The 19,082-nt window shown below is 41.2% G+C and overlaps 1 protein-coding gene across 2 annotated transcripts in view; it reads left to right on the forward strand.

Moving 5' to 3' along the window:
- The window catches only part of fhit (fragile histidine triad diadenosine triphosphatase), a 369,059-nt gene that overhangs the window by 279,504 nt on the left and 70,473 nt on the right, over positions 1-19,082 (forward strand). For both annotated transcript variants that reach the window (XM_034869177.1, XM_034869176.1), the window contains exons 5-6: positions 2,762-2,907; positions 6,117-6,146. In XM_034869177.1, coding sequence (XP_034725068.1) covers positions 2,762-2,907; positions 6,117-6,146 — 176 coding nt within the window. The remainder of the gene's footprint in view (positions 1-2,761; positions 2,908-6,116; positions 6,147-19,082) is intronic.

Genomic DNA, 19,082 nt, shown 5'->3' on the forward strand with positions numbered 1-19,082 from the left:
GCTAGTCTTCTAAAAAAAGATGATGAACCGATGGAGTGATTTAATAAGTGGTCAAAAATAACAATAACAATTTAAGTCTTCCTTTTTCCTGGGGGAAGCTCAGATGCAATAAAGGCTGCTGGATGATGGAAAAAAATAATTATCACAATAATGTTTTTTCTGCCTCATGTTCTTTTTGTGATCGTGAGGAGCCAAACATGGGGGGGTTGTTAAAATTAGAACCACCTTGCAAAGTTGTAGGCTGTTGTCAGAGAGAAACGCCTCACCCTATTGTTAATAGTGAATGTACTGCATTTGGATTTAAGGTTGGTGTGTAATATTAATTCTATGGCATACTGTCTAACTTAACACATTTTCAATGTGGTTTTCTAACAAAAGGCCTGTTTTAGCCTGCTGAAGTAGGGAGGGCGGGTAGTTGAATTGAATTGGTAGAAATAATGGGAACGGTGGAAACTAGGCAAGCTTTTATTTATACATAATGTGTTTGTGCGTTTGTCTTTGCGTGTTGGAGATTTCACACATACTAAAACTCTTTTGCCTGTAAGCATGAGTAAAATAATTAATTTAAATCAGACAAGCAAACCAGGATGTTAAAGACATGGTAGGTAGACAATAATTCAATTCAATTTCAATTCAATTTTATTTATAGTATCAATTCATAACAAGAGTTATCTCAAGACACTTTACAGATAGACCACACTCCATAATTTACAAGGACCCAACAGTTCTAGTAGTCTCCTCCAGAGCAAGGAACAGTGCAACAGTGGCGAGGAAAAACTTCCTTTAAGGCAGAAACCTCGGACAGACCCAGGCTCATGGTAGGCGGTGTCTGACGACCGGTTGGGGTTAGAATGAAGAGTGGAAATAACAAAAATACAGAGTACCGATCCGATGCCTGTGTCATATATTTTATTCCCTGTATGGATGTGATATCATTGCAATCATTGTTGTTTAACTCTTTGTGAAACATGAGAGAACATAAACAATAAATTCATTTGAACTTTCTTTTTATATACAATATGACAGCGAGTCATAACCACCAAACCGACCAACTATAACAGAACATAAGTAAAGTATTTTAAAGTAGACTGTCTTCGAGGTAAATTATGTATCAGTTCGGTGCATAAACTCTATTACTTGCCGATACCAGCCTTTTGTGCTGTAATGGAGGCTCTTTTCCAATAGTGGAATCGGTGTTGGAGCATCCCCCAATGAAAAGAAGAACAGTGTCTGGATCATATGGACTCTTCTCATGCACACAGTAAACAGCAGCCCATTTGAAGGTACTATAATAAACAACCAGGACAGGGCAGTATATTGATGTTATATCAACATCGATACATGAGGCTACTGTAGAAGTCTTAAATTTTGGGCATTGCAATTTCCTGATGTGACACAAGTGTTTTCTTTTCCTGGTTTTAAAGGCCGCGTTACAGTAAAGTGATGTTGTTTTCTGAACTTACCAGACTTACTAGCTGTTTGATTATTTGTTTTTACACAGTCTTTAGTCATTGCATCCACATTATAGGTGATTATTTCTCTAAACTGTTATTGTGTTAATATTTTGTGAAAGCACCAATAGTCAGCCCTACAACATTGCTGCAATATCCACATCGATGTATTTGGTACAAAATGTGATACTTGATTTCTTTTTCATATCGCCCAGCTCTGTTCAAAACGTGGGATCCGCCCAAACACAATATTTTCTCTTTTCACTCTGTAAGTGCATTTAAAGGATCTGTTGTGTAGCTAAAATCTGAAGGACAGCAAGGTTTCCTGCAAGAAACATTTTAATAAACGTCAACATAACCAGGATAGAACATGAAAGGACAAGTGTTCCTGCTTCCTGTCCTTCATCATTGAGTCATTGTCTATCAGTTAGTGTTTGAAAACATACTTCTGTCATTAGTTATTAACGCCAAATGGTAGAGACAGGAAAGTGTATTCAAGTAAGGTCCGCTTTAGGTGTAAAATTGTTCTGGTATGGTCGGATCTTATCAATTTATTATTAGTAGTTTTTAATACATACAGTGTAGGAACTGACAGGATAAAATCACACTGAAAATTGTATTTGTTTTACAATTTCAAGTGAGAAATAAATGAAATGATTGATAGTTTCACAGCATGAGATTAGTGATGGGGCGGGCTGATTGCTATGGTAACTGTGCAGTTATGCGGCTATGTGATGTGGATATATCATCTAACATACAGTACATTGCATCTTGTGCTGTCCAATTAATCATTTCATCATGAGTTGGAGTGTTTCAGTGGCTTTGTGTTGGCAAGGTGTAACATTCAATTCAATTTATTAAATCATAACAACAGTTATCTCGAGACACTTTACAGATAGAGTAGGTCTAGACCACACTCTATAATTTATAAAGTCCAAACTATTATTGTTATTCATGCACCAATAACTTCAGTAATGGAACCTAATGATGTTGGTTTGCTTTGCTATCAAATTCTTTCTTGTTCCTCAACTGGATGTTGAAACGCACAATGATCAAATCAGTCCCTGTTTTTGAACAATTAATGAACCCAGCTTCAATTATTGTCTGTTGCCTGACAACAGCTATCCACAAATTAAACCACTTGTTAGACTTGGTCACATTTCATAGCTGCAGATCTCCAAATGGTTTGTCACAGTGAAGCCAAGAGAGACTTGCTGTAATGTGTGCGAGATGAGTTAACTTTTCTGTTTAAGGGTTAGAAATATTCCAATGTGTCTCCAGCACAGAATTCTTTAACAGAACTTGTTCAGATGTGTTGGTGTGCCCCCGGAGACCGGTGGAGCGCTTTCGGGACCTTAGACCAGAAGAAGTGACAGACTTATTCAGCACCGCTCAGAGAGTCGCCAACCTGGTGGAGAAGCACTTCAATGCCACCTCCCTCACCATTGCCATCCAGGTAAAACTCACACTGACCCCTAGATTCCACCAGGCGTGCCTGTGCTGCAGCAATTACAAAGAATCCAAATGTCCACACGAGTCTTAGACTTCAATGAATACTTTGTATTGTTAAGCAAACGTGCAGGCAACATACAGGCAAGTGGTAAAAACTAACTCCCCACTACTGCGTGAGTTTTTTGTTACAGGAGCCATGTGGGTATGTGGATAGGGACGGGATGCCTTTAGGGTATATAGCCACATTTACACAGGCACATTATATAACAGCAATCATGGGCTCTTAAGACAATGCTTGTTATTCTATCAGCCGCGGTGCGTCCCAGAAGTGACTCCCCTCGCTGCTTTGCTAAAAATACGTGCCAGGTCTATTTCTGAAGGCACCGCGAGGAAGTGCAGGAAGTGGAAGGGTTCGAGCATTCGTTCAGATTTCAAAATAAAATACGCTGTGTAAACTCACGATCGTATATGACATCACTAAACTATTTTAGCAACTATGACACAGCCAAAAATCTGTGATGTTCATAACTGGACTAAATGGGAGAAACCCTTTAAAACCAGAGATCGTAGAAGGTTGTTAGATTGTGTAAAAAAAGAAAATTAGCAAAGATAAATTGGCCTTGTGAAAAACACATTCAAGATAGGTTTACTGTAGGTAACGTTGCCCCTATGGTAGCCAAATAGTGAAGCTCATAGAAAGTGTATGTTTACTATAACATTACAGTAAAACATGATGTATAAATGATATCCATTTATTTTCATCCATTCTGCAAAGTTTACAGTAACTCAATGGTATACAATAGATGCAGTAGGGGCAACTAAATAGGGTAATTGGTCTGTCCTTCAGCTTAGGACGTTGAAGAGCCCTTATGTAGACTACTAACTTTAATAGAAGTGAGAAATATCTGCGAGTCGGGCGGTCTGAAGCGCTCCTGGTGTGGTGACGGATCAAAACCAATTTACAGCCGGAGTGCATCACATTGGTGCCCGGTTAAATTGAAGGATAAGGGATTGTTTAAAGATACTGTAGCATCAAGTTCAAGTTGTAGTGGGGAGCCAACTACACTATAGTTGATCTAAAATGGTTTGAAATTATATATATATATATATATATATATAGTGCTGCACCTCCACAGTCACCGGACCTGAACCCAATTGAGATGGTTTGGGGAGAGCTGGACTGCAGAGTGAGGGCAAAAGGGCCAACAAGTACTGAGCATCTCTGGGAGGTCCTAAAAGACAGTTGGGAAACCAATTCACGTGACTACCTCTTGAAGCAAATCAACAGGATGCCAAGAGTGTGCAAAGCAGTAATCAGAGCAAAGGGTGGCTACTTTGAAAAAACTAGAATAAAAGACATGTTTCCAGTTATTTCATACTTTTTTGTTAAGTACATGATTCCATATTTGTTCATTCATAGTTTTGATGCCTTCAGTGATAATCTACAATGTAAATAGTCATGAAAATAAAGGAGACGCATTGAATGAGAATGTGTGTCCAAACCTTTGGCCTGTGTAGGTAATTACACATGTACTTACAATATTTAATCAAGGTATCGGTACTTTTACTTGAGTACAATATATTAGTACTTTTTCCTTCTCTGCCTATTGATGCTTTTTAGTATGGATGGGCTCTGCTGCCGTATGATGGGAGCTAAATACGGAGCCGACTCTGACACCCAGACAGGCTGTGGTCTCCGACTGAATGGCCTTGTTCTGCATAACCACTGATATATATGCTAATATCAAAATGGCAGCTAGCTCGCTCTGCGGTCCTGTCAGAGAAAATTGTTTTGCAGGTTAGAAGAGAGAAGGGGGGAGTAATCTTTAGTTGGATATCATTTTTTTTGACTTGGGAGGTGATGAGAATTGATGATGGGAGATTAGTTGTGACAGCTCCCGGGTTCCAGCCGACACATTAAAGGGGAACTCTCTGCAGGAGGGGGCAACTGTTCTCTGCAGTACGCCACTCCTGTGACAAATAATAATATCACACAAATCAACCTCACTTGACGAAAAAACAAAAAGAAGAAGAATAAAAAGATCATTGGATTGGGGACACAAACGCTCTATTTAGTTTTGTAGATCAGGACTGTAAAATAACACAGGAGCTGATCAGAGTTCTTTTTTTCTCACCACACTGTGTGATATAAACGAGAGCCATGCAAATTCCAGTCATCATCTTCTAACAAATAAATCATAATCCCAATGAATGTGATCACACCTAATGTGACTGAGAGTGTGAGAAGAAGACACGTGTTGAAAGGGCTTCATTGTCAGCTGATGAAGAAGTAGTGCAGTCAGCCTCAAAGAAAGAGATAGAAAAAGAGAGATCAGAACACTTTGGCTCTCTACCTTTTTAACTGATGATTCCCATTTTAGTAATGACTGTGTGCAATAACTGTAACGGCACTATCATAAAAGTCTGTACAGGCTAGTATACAGTGTTAATATGATGGAGTTCTTTTTTTTTATCTATATCTTTCAATACAAATAGTGTATGTAATCCATGGATCTACTCATGTGTGTATTACATAACACAATCTCACAGAATTTCCTGAAATGGTTAAGTAATTTAATCTATTTATTTTTTGTAGACAAACTCGTCTATCTTGTGTTTTTCATGATGGCCATCAGTTTTTAAATAACTGTATACAGCAGGGCAGGTTGGGTTTAGGAAACTCCAGGGTGAAAGTCCTATGTTTGACCCATCAATCCTGACCAACCTCCCTATGCTAATTTTTCTGGCTTTCGTACTACTCTATACCATAGTAATGCTACGACATCTTCTCATTGAGAATCGTGCAGTGATCCCAAAAGATGCTTCCAATTGAAATAAATTTGTTTAAAAAACGTGCTGACAAAAGAAAACAAGATAAACGTGTTTGTGTACACAAATCAAATAGATTAAATCACGTGACCATTTCACTAACTGCCATAAGAATGGGTTGTAGCTATTGTATATTTCCATGAAAAAAGTATAGAAAAATACAAATTAGTCTCCTTGTCCCTCCACTGGAAGAAACATGAAATAATAAATGGTCATAGAGAAGTAAATGTCAGCATAGAAGGGAATGAAATAAGCTTTTTTGTTAATTGGAAGAAAGAAGTGAGGTACTGTAGCTCGTCAGGAATTAAAATGTGTCTAAATTATTGATGTAAATATTTCTAAATGCCCAACTCTATTCTAATTACCTCTTTCTGTTCCCACCAGGACGGCCCTGAAGCTGGACAAACCGTGAAGGTGAGAACTTAATAATTCACCGCCTTTTTAAATATGTCATGAGGCCTCTGCAACAATTAAATAATCATCACATTTGTGGTGCGTAACTCTTGGCAAGGCTGAATAATTTAGAGATCTTTTCTCTGAAAGGTTTAAATCATTTTTTGGTTTGGTTGGAGGCGGTATGGAATGATTCAGGTGACTGACTGGGGACCCACCAAGGTCTCAGGTTAAAGTGTAAGGGACCCAAATCATTAGCAGTCACTGCAGCTCAGAGCTTTTCCCAACCCTTTATACTACTACACTGTACTATCCGCCACCAGATATATCATATTCATTTTGAAAACCCTTTTGTCACATTAAAGGGTAGCCTTAAAGACCCTGGAAGCATTTTCTCTCTTAGTTTCTTACTGCACAAGGGTTTGACGTGAACACACGTTTCTGCCAAAGTAGAAAAAAATTCTGTTTATTTCACTAGAGAAATGTATGTCTGTGCTAGTTTTGTTTTTAGGGTTCGGGTTAGTCTTCCCCTGCTCTCTTTTTGTTGACCCAGTTAAATTCTCAGAAACTACAGAAACAAAGATGTTTGTTTGTCTCTATGAAAACAGAATGCATCGTGTAAACGTGAAATGAAAAAAAAAATTACATTTGCTATTCTCTAAAGCAGCTGCCCCTCCAGAAACCCCCATTGAAGAATCTTACTTCCAAGGGGACAACAAAGAAACAGAGCGGTCTGGGGGGCATTGGGATGCAGGTAGAAGGACGCCAGGACCGCAGGCTTAATAACACTTTGGAAAAGGGCATGCACATCTGTCTATCGCGTCCACCATTGTGGTTCAAAACAAACATTCACAGAGGTCACACACGCCTAAACCACGGCCACATCTGAGAGTAGAACCTCACTGGATGCTGATTGGTTGGGTCCGCTGGTAGTTTAGACTCAAACACTTCGGGTTGGATTTTCATGTGATATATGATCCCACGATTCTCTTGTGATCTCTTGCTATCCCAAGAATTCAGCTGTATTGCAAGGTAACTAAGTCCCACTAATCATGTAAACTGAGCTACAAAAACTAATCTATTACTGGATTAGTTCTCAACTATTAAATTAATCGTAAACTATTTTGTTAATCAGTTTGAGTCATTTTTTTCAATTCAATTTTCAATTCAATTATATTTATAATATCAATTCATAACAAGAGTTATCTCAAGACAATTTACAGATAAAGTAGGTCTAGACCACACTCCTCATAATCTAGAAGGACCCAACAGTTCTAGTAGTTCCCTCCAGTTAGTTCATGGCATAGCAGGGCACTGTGGGGCATTACAAGGCACAGCAGGATGTGGCAGGGCACCGCAGAGCGCAGCAGGATGTAGCAGGGCATTGCAGGACGTGTAGTAGCACCACTGCGACAGCTACAACCATGATTTCGGAACCTCCCTGATCCAAGGAAACATGCTGAGGAAAAAAGAACATAAGGACTCCGGGGAATGACTCCCCAGAACTAGGTTAGTAACAAGCATTTCTGGGACATGGATGCACACCAATGGAAAGCATAACTAAGACAGACAGGGTAAAGAGAGGAGGCTCTGGCTCCCATTCTACTTTTAGAGACTCTAGGAACCACAAGTAACTCTAGTAAGTAAGTAATTCTGGGAGCGCAGTGGTCTAGTGGGACACTAAGGCACTAAGAGCTTTTTAGGCCAGGAAAAGGATTTAAGCACTAAGATCAAATAAAACAAGGACAAAGACAAGTCCTTTGTCTGCAGGCGTTGGGTCATTAGTCATTTCCACCAGTGCTGTCTCATATAGTGTGCTATGATGCTTTGTAAATCCTGACTGAAAGTTCTCAAATAAGCTATTGCTATGTAGAAAATCACATAACTGATTAGTGACTACCATCTCAAGGATCTTGGAGAGAAAGGGAAGATCAGATATAGGTCTATAGTTTGCCAAGACCTCAGCGTCTAGGGAGGGTTTTTTCAGGAGAGGTTTTATCACAGCTACTTTATATGAACGCAATACATAACCTGTTAAGATAGACATATTGATCATATCTCATAATGGAGTGTTAACCACGGCCAACACTTCTTTAAGTAGCTTTGTTGGAATGGGCTCAGGTAGATGGCTCAGGTAGATGGCTCAGCTAAAGAGACCTTAGACATTAATTGTTGAAGGTCTATAGTATAGAAGAAGTCTAAGTCAATGTCAGGTCTTGTCATTCTTTCTAATGCTACTGTGTTTAAAGGGGAACCGTTAGAAATTGAGGGCAAAAGGTGATGAATTTTATCTCGAATTATTATAATTTTATCGTTAAAGAAGCTCACAAAGTTGTCGCTCCTCAGAGCTTTAGAAATAGTGATGAGTAATAGTCTCATCTTTTCTGAGGGACTTTCTTATACATTTTCAGACTGTCTTGCCAATCTAACCAAGATTCTTCCAGTTTGGTGGAACGCCATTTACTTTCAAGTTTTCACAACAATATTCTTGAGATGCAAGTTTGGAAGTCATACCAAGGTGCTAGTTATCTTTTCCTTCATCATCATCGTTTTGAGAGGATCAACAGAGTCTAAAGTCATCAGTAGGCAGGTCGTACCACCATCTAAAAATGTATCCAGCAAGGACTAAAGTTAACATAAAGGTCCTCTGTTATATTAAGGAACGTAATTAAATTAAATGCTGTTGGAATATTTTAAATTTAGCCATAGCACTGTCACAGGCATCTAGTGTAGAAGCTTTTAATTACTTTAGTTTAGTCAGGTAGTTATAATTCAAAAGTTATAAGGGAATTTAAAAAAAACTGACGATTTAAAAAAAAAAATCTGAATAAGGTTCTGGATCTCGGTAAATAACAACAAATATAATTGGCGGTAATTGTTTTGGTTTTGTTGCGTTTCTGTTGTAGTGGGTTGCATATTTCCTGTTTGTTTTCCTGGACTTCCTATTTTTATTTGAAATTCACTTTTTGTCTTCATTCGTTTCAGTTGTCTGGCTTTGTTTGTTTCCTGCCTGTATGATTACCATGCTTAAATACTCACCATTCACACTTACCATTACCAGATTGTAGTGGTCCGTATGTCACTCTCTCCAGCGTTTTCCTTTGTGTTTTTTCCTCGGTATTTTTGGACTTTTGCCTGTTTTCTGACGACGATTATTGGCTGCTCATTTTGTACGTTTGCCTGCATCAGTGTTATAGGTCTGTTGCCTGTTTCCCGATGACGATTGTTGCCTGCTCCTGTTGTACCTTTGCCTGCATTGTTCTTGGAGCAATGAATCTACTTACCTTTGTTTCCCTGTTCAAGTCATGCATTTGAGTCTGCCATTGCACTGACCATTGCATGATAGTAGAATCTAGCCACTATGGACTCAGCCAACTCCTTTTTGAGTTTGGGGGAGATTATGTGGGATGAATTCTGTGATCTTCTTTTTGACTTGGTGGTGCTAAAGGACATGTGGAAGGGGGCTAGCAGTGAGTACCAAAAGGAGAGATTATTGACGGAATCTCGAGAGATGGTATTGGAGAAACCGTCGTTAAAGGACTCTATTCCTCATTGGGTGATACGCTTCATTTATACATCTACTGCTAATACATTTACGTCATTTACATCTGTTTCTCAGCCTAGTGGCATTAGGGCCACAGGCTCTTTTTTCATCTTTACATCTCATAATTGTGTCATTCTTCAGCCTAAAGAAGAGCCAGACAGTTTTGTGAGTTTGTTTCAAGATGCTGCTATATGTGTTAAGAGAATTAAGGAGGCTAAATCAGCCAGCCATCTTGCTGGAGGGGAAAGGTGCAGCAAAGCTACTAAAAGCTTGGCGGAACTCCTGTCTGTCAGCTCTACTGTTACGTGTTTTGCGGGCAACCCCACAATAAGCATGTCTTTTATGGGTACCCGCCTGGCTATATTCCCTGGAACTCGTGGAGGACATAAACGGAGTAAGGTTCAACTTGGCTCCCAATGACATGTCCAGTGCCAACCTCTCTCCCGTCCTGAGTCCTCGATTTTCAGCCAAGCCCGTGGTTTATAGCAGTCCTGAGTCCACAACATACAGTTCTGCAGAATCTCAGTGGACCTGTCTGGCTACAGTTTCCTGGAACCGTGGAGGCCACAAGAGAGGACGAGGTTGACATGGGTCTCGATGCCCTTTCCCGCTTCAACCTCTCTTCCGCCTGGAGCACGTGCAGTCTAGGGGACCTGAGCATGTTCAGTCCAGCGGGACAGAGCCCTTGGTGCTGTATAACAGGCAGGAGCCCTTGGTGCTGTGCAGCGGGCCAGAGGCCTCGGTTCTATGCGGAGTCACCACTGATGTGCAGCCGCCCATAGTCTCCGCTGACGTGCAGCCGCCGAGAGTCTGCGCCTACTGACTTCTCAGAGTCTGCGCCGACCGACCTCCCAGGGTCTGCGCTGTCTGACCTCCCAGAATCTGCGTCGACCATTCTCCCAGAGTCTACACTTACCAGTCTTCCAGAACCTCAGCTGACCAGTCTCCCAGCGTTTTTGATGACCACGGCCCGAGAGACTGTTTAGGTTCTCAACACCTGTGGGATTGTGCCGTTGTTCGGCATTTCAGAGACCGTGCCGTTGCTTGGTACTTCAGAAAATGTGGACCCAATGACTTCTATTTATGTCACCTTGTTGGCTGACCCAGGCTCGGCTGACCCAGGCTCAGCTGATCGCCTTTGCCAACAGCTGTCAGAAGGGCTCTGCCTTTACAACCAGTTGCCTGTGGGATATCGCCTTTGCAGACGACTGCCACAGGGTTACTGCCTTTGTAGTCAGCCGCTAGAGGGGTAACACATTTGCCGGTCTCCAGAAGAGATTCATCTTCACAGATGGCCTCCAGAGGGGTCTTGCCTTTGCCGCCAGCCGCCTGAGGGATACTGCCTTTGGTACCGGTTACCCAAGGGGTATTGCCTTTGCAAACGGTCTCCAGAAGGGATTTGCCTTCACAGATGGTCTCCAGAGGGGTTTCTCCTTTGCTACTGGCTGCCTGAGGGATATCGCCTTTGCCCCTAGCCAACTTGGGAATACTGCCTTCGCCGCTGGCTGCCTGGGGGGTATCGCCTGAGTGGTATTGCCTTCACAGACGTCTCCAGAAAGGATTTGCTTGACCTCCAGAGGGTACTGCCTACGCCGTCCTAGTTAACCTCCAGAGGGGTGCTGCCTACGCTGTCCTGCTCGTCCTCCAGAGGGCTACCTCCTGTGACGTCCTGCTCGGCCGCCTGAGGGACTCTACCTTAAGCTGGCTTAGAGCCCTCAACCTCTTGTTTGGCGCCTAAGAGGCTCTAGCTTTGCCGGCCGGTAAGTCTCCCTGAAGGATCTGTCTTCACAGCATCTCAGTCCCTGAATGCCTATTTGCCCCAGTTCCTGAGTGCCCACTGGCTCCTGTTCCCGGGTGCCCTCCACTCCACAGCCAATGGACTTTTTGTTCGACCTCCCTCCTGGACTCACTACAACCATCTTGGGTTAATTTTTGTTGGACTTGTTTTTGTTTGGTCTTTCTATTTGGCCCTCTTCCGGCCCCCCTCCGACCTCCCTGGGTTGATTTTCTGCGCCTTTTGTTTGGGATGTCTGGTAGCCGTCCCTTGAGGGGGGGGGGGGGGGGGGGGGTACTGTCATGATTTTTTCAAGTTTCTGATGCAGTTGGTTTCATGTTTTCTGTTTGTTTTTTCGGACTTCTGTTTTATTTTGAAATCCACTTTTTGTCTTCATTCATTTCAGTTGTGTTCCTGCCTTTGTTTATTTCCCGCCTGTATGATTACCATCTGCGCCCCTTACCTGTTTTTTTTCAACTTCCCAAGTTCCCATTGCTTAAATACTCACCATTCCCACTCACCAGATTGTAGTTGTCCATTTTTCCCTCTCTCCTGCGTTTGTCTGCTCCTGTTGTACCTTTGCCTATATTGTTCTTGGAGCAAATCTACTTACCCGTGATTCCCTGTCTAAGTTTTGCGTTTGAGTCCGCCATTGTACCGTGGTAGTAATGTTGGATGATAAAGATTAAGAACAAGGCTTTCGAACGACTTATAATTTAGTTTAAGATTAATTGACAAGCTTGAATCAAAGATTGCTCGAAATTGTCTTTGCACATACACAAAGTGACTCAACATTAGTTTTAAGGATTTGCATAATTGGTTATCATTACCACCTACGTGAAGTGTGATCTTACTGTATTTGTATGTACGGTTATCTTTAGCCAGCAGCTTTAGATAGGATTCTATATCGCCCTCTCTGGCACCAGGCCGCCAACTTCACGTTTTGCAATAACCAGAATTGGCCTCTCAGCTGGTGTGTTACTGAGTGGGGAGAAACTGTTAGAAAGGCGAAGATGTTGGCGGCCAACATCTTTGCGGCTTCGATTTGGAGCGGCTGCCTCTGTGTGCCCCCCTCCTCCCAGTTTAGAGCAAGCGCTACGTTTCTTTCAGACAGTCACCCACTCGCCCGGCTGCGCGGGGTCTGCCAGGGGACTGCTAACAGAAAATGCAGTACGTTGTCCCGCACCAGCTACTGGGCGCTGGCTAGCTATGGAACCATATGATTTTGATTCCATGGTGCGGAGCTGGGCCTCAAGGGTAACAAATTATTTAATTAATTTCAAAATTACATTTATTACATGTACCATCATCACTAAAGGAGGCAGAGGAATAGCTAAACATTTGACATACAGTACAGAGCAAGAAAGAGCTAGAGAGGGACAGGAATTAGCCATTGCTAATGGCTACGCTGGAGTAGCTAACAGCGTTCTAACAATTGAGATCAGCGAGGGAGTCACTCTAGGATAATGAAACTATAAGTGCTTGAGTATAGCTAATGTTTAAATTCAAACAGGCACTTAGCCACCAGATTTAAACAATAAAGCAGTGTTGAGTACGTTTTTGTTGGAGCAGAAAAATAGCATGCTTGAGATTGGAGCACCGGAAATGAGACAACACGCTTACCGTAAACGTTAACACTTCCAAGTCGCTTTTTTTATGAAAAAATAAACATTTTCTGATTCCAGCTTGTTAAATGTAAATAATTTTCTAGTTTCTTGCCTCCTCTGTGACAGTAAACTGAATTTCTTTGAGTTTGTGGACGAAACGAGACGTGAGGACAGCATCTTGAGCTTTGTGAAACACTGATCTACATTTTATAGACCAAACAAGCAATTCATTAATCGAGAAAATCATCATCAGTTTAACTAACAATGAAAATAATAGTTAGTTGCAGCCCTAAACATTGTAGGCATGTTAATTTGCTTCTAAACCGCTGTTGCAATACATTGCTGCTTGCTGAATCAGCTCCAAAGTGCACTAACTCATCCTTCAGTTAGTACCAAAGGCAAAGGTCACTCTGTCCAGCATGATGTTTTCGAAGCCACCAACCGCCCTTTTCCTAAAAAAAACAGCAATCTCCACTCTGTGCCCTAAGAGAACAATGTCTTTTTAAAAACATCTTTATTTTTCCATTACCACAACAACCCCCATTTTTCATCTACAGGTTGTGTGAGTTGAAATGGCATTCATCTGGCTACACAAACAAGGTCAGAGAGTAATGCATTTTTGCTTGAGTTCAGTAAGATTCACACCAGAAAGTAGGTAATATTTTAGCGTTATCAGAATATCAGCAACTCTGAAATGTTCCTGCAGGCCCGTCTGTTGAGGGCCTTCACTGCAGGAAAGCACACGGGGGGAGCAGTGAATCAAGGCGGTAATAAAGGAGCTGTTGTTTCCCACTGAGCCTTAACTCACTGAAATAATCTACATATTTTATCAAGTAATTTTAATACAAAGCAACTCTTGATGTGTAGACCTGTCTGGTCTTTTTATAAAAACAGATTATTTTAGCGTATATAGCACACCTGCTACAGTGGCGGCCTACCCCATCTATCAACTAGGTTATTGCAATCAGGTGCCTGCGCTCCAGCAATAAAAGTGGTCCTTTGATTGAATAAGAGTGAGGCAAATGCGCTCTTATGAACTCACTGCCTGGAGTCGCACAGACACAAGACAAATCTTTGCGTTTTGAGTGATGGAATTGGATTTTATTTCTGTCTTCTGGAAAATGCAGAAGGGATTATAGTGATTTATCATGCAGAGGTCTATGTGTAGAACAGGCTTGTGTACTAAGCAAGCCTGGCTATTATATATGGGTGTTTTATAGATAAAGATGATAAGATATAATATGCACCAAGTTGATTTTACTGAATAAATCCACAGGAACGTATTTTCTTAGCAGTGGATGTGGAAGGCTGAGACAGACAATGTCTTGCAAGCTTAGAGTTCTATTTTTATAGCCACTTATGACATATCATCCAATCTCTAGTGGCTGTAATTCTTCACCAAGGCAGAATTTGGGGAAAGAGACTTCAGATACAGTATTAGGGGACCACTAAGGTCAATATAAAAGAAACTTCAGATACAGTATTAGGGGAACACTAATGTCTATATAAAAGAAACTTCAGATACAGTATTAGGGGACCATTAAGGTCTATATAAAAGATACTTCAGATACAGTATTAGCGCACCACTAAGGTCTATATAAAAGAGACTTCAGATAAAGTATTAGGGGACCACTAAGGTCTATATAAAAGAGACTTCAGATACAGTATGAGGGCACCACTAAGGTCTATATAAAAGAGACTTCAGATACAGTATTAGGGGACCACTAAGGTCTACATAAAAGCATCCAAAGAGCCCCATGTCGAGTTAGTTACCCTGGGCTAGCCTGTGTAAAAAACAAACAAAAAAGGTCCACTGGTTAACACTCACCCCTATTTTCCACCTGGCCTGAGCCGTGCTAAAAAAACACACCAGGTTCATTTTTGATACGAGTCATGTGCTGTTAAACAGGGAGTGGAAGGGCTTGAGTCGGGCGGGCAAAACGCTCCGCTTCAGACGCTCCTGGTGTGGTATGAAACATGGGGGACGCAGGAACAAAACCAGAACACGGCGCACCTGCGCCTCGTAAAAGGTCAGGGTCGGGCGGCGTGATTACTTGATTAAAAAGAAATGTAAACATGACAGTTTTTGGAATAAGTGGGTTGCTGCCAAAGGTATTTCTTTGAGAAATGATTCATTGGGTTCCACACATGCTGCTGGGTAATAGTGAAATAAACTGTTAGTCAGGCCATAGATTGGATTTGATAAAGTTCCACTGACACAAAGAAATAGTTTGGTTTATCACTACTTCATTATATTTAATATGAGAAGATGTCCATTATATAATGCAAATTCATGCACACAAATTATCAATTAGAGGGACCAAATTAAGTATTTAGTTGCACAAGTTATTCATTTGCACGCACAAATTAATTGTTTACCCCCCAACACCTGCAGGCTTTGAATATTTCAGTTTGTAATGCAAATAATCTGCAAGGAATTTTCTGGCAATAAGTGTCAGTATAATGAAACAAGACAGAAAAGTGTGAATATCTTGTCAGGCATGAAGACAATGAAAATTTGGAACTGTTGAAACAAGTTGATTTCTAATTTTCTAATTCCCTTTCACCACTTTGAGATTTGTGGTCCTCCAAAAAAAGCCAAAATACATTGTCTGTCCATGACTAGAGCAACTGCTACTATCAGCAGGAGGATGTCGTTGTTGACATTGGGCCTTTCCAAAACCGTCACAAATCATTGTTTTAGGATTTGACAACGCTATAGGTAAAGTTGGGTTAGGTTTTTTGCACAATAACATTTTGATTAGGTTTATGGGAAAGGGTGTAGGGATCTTTTAGTTGTCATGGTGAAACAATTGGTAAGGGTTACGTAACCAGAGATACCATCATTGACTAAAACGAGCAGCGATTTACTGAAACAAAGTACATGTTTTGTTCACACATTCAGCCACCAAAACCTTTAAGATTTAGGATGGAGGACTCATTGGCAAAACTACAAACCATGACATTGTATATGCCCGTTTAGTGGAGAAAAACAATCAGTTAACATACCATTAGCCATTCAATTTCTTTAAAAAAAATCCTAGATGTTTCTTAGGTTTTGAGACATTGATTGTAGTGGGCAGTAAAAACTACATTGTAAAGCCTATGTATTCATGTATTTATTCAGCAACTACAAAGCTCAATATATTCATATCTACCTAAGCTTTGGTAAAATATGTGACTGTTGAGGCTTACCTGTTCGGTAAATATGAGAATAATTTATTTATAGAACACATTCAAAACCAACCTAGACTGAACAAAGTGCTGTACAAAGTTATATTTTTGTATAAAAATAAAGGAAGACAATACAAATATGGGCACAGTAGAGGAGGACCTAATATGAATGTGAAGTTTGTTCCAGAGTCTCGTTTTCATCAAACACATCTCCACTACAATGTGTGATGTCTATTCTATATTGAGTTATGAAACCATCCTGAAGTCCTCCTTGTCCTGTTATGCAGAAAAAACTATTCAGCAGCTGATTAATCCCAATTCATTTCCCAACAGAATTGAGAAGGACAAATGAACTTTTCCAAACAAGATGGATGGGATTCTCATGTGATTTACTGAAGAAATTCACCTTTGCTTTCAGGTGATGCGGGCCTGTGAAAGGGGGGATGTTGTGGGAAAATCTTGCTCTTCTTGTTGCTAATTAGAGCTCTCCAGGAGAGCTTCTTCTTTTCCCTTAATGGGGACCACATCTGATTGTGTCTGTCTGCCAGACTACATTCCACCCTTATATTGATACGGCTGTCATTTGCCCTGTTTGTTTCTGCAGTTGCAGATTAATTAAGATACATCTTATTTCGAGTGTGCACCACTGCTTTGTCTTTTGCAAACATTAAGCAAATAAGCAGACTTCCTAAGACTCAAAAATCGGTGCAGTCGATGGGATGTGATCATGTGGCTTTGCATGAAGGACTTTTTATTTGAGTGCACATAATCACCAAGCAGTGCATGATTGACTAAAAATCTACGGGACATGCAGCCTGGGGAGGTGCTCACCTAGAGCCCCACTGAAGGACCCTTACAGTGAACACTGACCTCAACATTTGCAGGGTGTGTGACCAGGAAGCACCAATGGGAGAGGAACAACACTGTGACTCTGTGTCAAGGACGCAAGGTGTCTGAGGACAGCTGAAAAGTAAAGCTATTTCAGTAAAGAGAGGAGAGTTACATTGGACATAAGTAAAAACAGAGGTATGCTCCTGTATTCTCAGTGCTACCACTGCAGGCTTATCTTGCACAGCAGCGGAATTTGCGATATCACGGAATCATGTATCACATGCAAATCCATCTGGTCAAACTTCAAGCGGTCTATATCCACAACATTCAACGTCCGGGATTGCTCCGTTGCTGCCGGAAATTTTGCCAGATGTATCTCTCAGGCCTCTGCGGGGTAAATCTTGACAGCTAGCTAGACAATCTGTCCAATCAGAGTTTTCTGTTGCACAACTAAAACAAGCTCGGCAGATACACATGTTCCACCAAAACAAGTTCCTTTCAAAGGTTATTTTGCAGAACCACTGTTGCTCCATGTGGGACTTAGCACCGCCCAAGACGATAGTGACTGGTTTAAAGAAATGCTAATTAACCAGAGCACTTTTTTCTCCCATCCCAGATTGCTGTGTGGAATAGCCAGACCCTCCTCCGCAGCACTGATGTGGAGGATCTGGCAATACAAGTTTAGACTTCAAGTAATGCGTTTCTGTCTGAACTACCAGCAGACCAAACCAATAATCATTCAGTGAGGAGCTACTGGCAGCCAAGGGCGCAGTTTCGGCGATTGTTTTTTAAAAGCAACAATGGCGGACTGATAGACGGATGGTTCATCCAATCACCTTGCAACAACTTATGACGTCTTTTTATCTAGGGAGAACACAGATGAGATATTTTAGTTATAAAATGGCTCCTTTCATTATATAAGAAAGGACTAGATCATTAAGTTTTTTTAAAGATCCCATGACATGGTGCTCTTTGGATGCTTTTATATCTAGGCCTTAGTGGTCCCCTAATACTGTATCTGAATTCTCTGTTATATAGACCTTAGTGGTCCCCTAATACTGTATGGAGGGCAAGGTGGATGCTGGGGGTGTGGCCTTGACCAACTGCCACTTTGCTCGTTTGAAAGCCATGATGTCTCTCCCTCCTGGGTGGGCCAAATTCAAAGCAGGGAAAAGGGAGGTAACCTTGCCCCTTGTGACCTCATAATGGGTAACATTCCAGATGGTCCCATTTGAGCTTTCATTTTCTCAAAGGCAGAGCAGGATACCCAAGGTTCGTTTTACACCTATCCCCATTTCTAGACATTAAGTCTGCATAGCCAGGCCGGGGGAACGCATATTATTGTTACAAAAACATCATAAAGTGACATTCTCATGCCATGAGCTGTGTAATATTGGCTAATATATTTTTGGTGGCACAATTGTTCCCAAATGGATTTCTAGCATCGAGATTTGTGTTAAATCCCTCCCAAAGAACATCTACTGTATTTATCTGGAAATATAGCCGAATGCATCCTTTTTATCAGCCAAGAACATGTTGTTATTTCCAGCAGCTGCTGTGGTAGAGAGAGCTGGCAGGGGGAGGCAGAGCTCTGTCTCACCACAGGTGTGCCTCCCAGATATACTGTACGCACACTCTGCACTGTTAGTGTCTTGGAAAAACCCTCTCAGGGTTTAATGCCTTACTTAAGGGCAGATACAGTGAAGGAAATGCATGCTTCTCACTCCAACTTCCACCCAGAGCTTGAAAAAGCAAAACGTTGTCAGTCTAGTTAAGTCAACTTAAAAGAAATGCAAAGTCAAAGATAGATGAAATCGTTGGATGGTTTTGATAGAAGTTATTGGTGACTGTACATTTAAGAAACTATAATCAGATCAGTGGTAATGTTTTGCAGAATACCACAAATGGTGAAATTCTGAATGCACTTTTCGCCTCTACGACAAACACAATTATCCTTCCTCTGGTGTTAGCTTTCTGCTGCCATCTGAAGTGTTAGCGGGTCATTTTGGACCCGTGTATTAAATTAG

Source organism: Etheostoma cragini, chromosome 4 (assembly GCF_013103735.1).
Source record: "Etheostoma cragini isolate CJK2018 chromosome 4, CSU_Ecrag_1.0, whole genome shotgun sequence".
In the NCBI taxonomy this organism is placed as follows: domain Eukaryota; kingdom Metazoa; phylum Chordata; class Actinopteri; order Perciformes; family Percidae; genus Etheostoma; species Etheostoma cragini.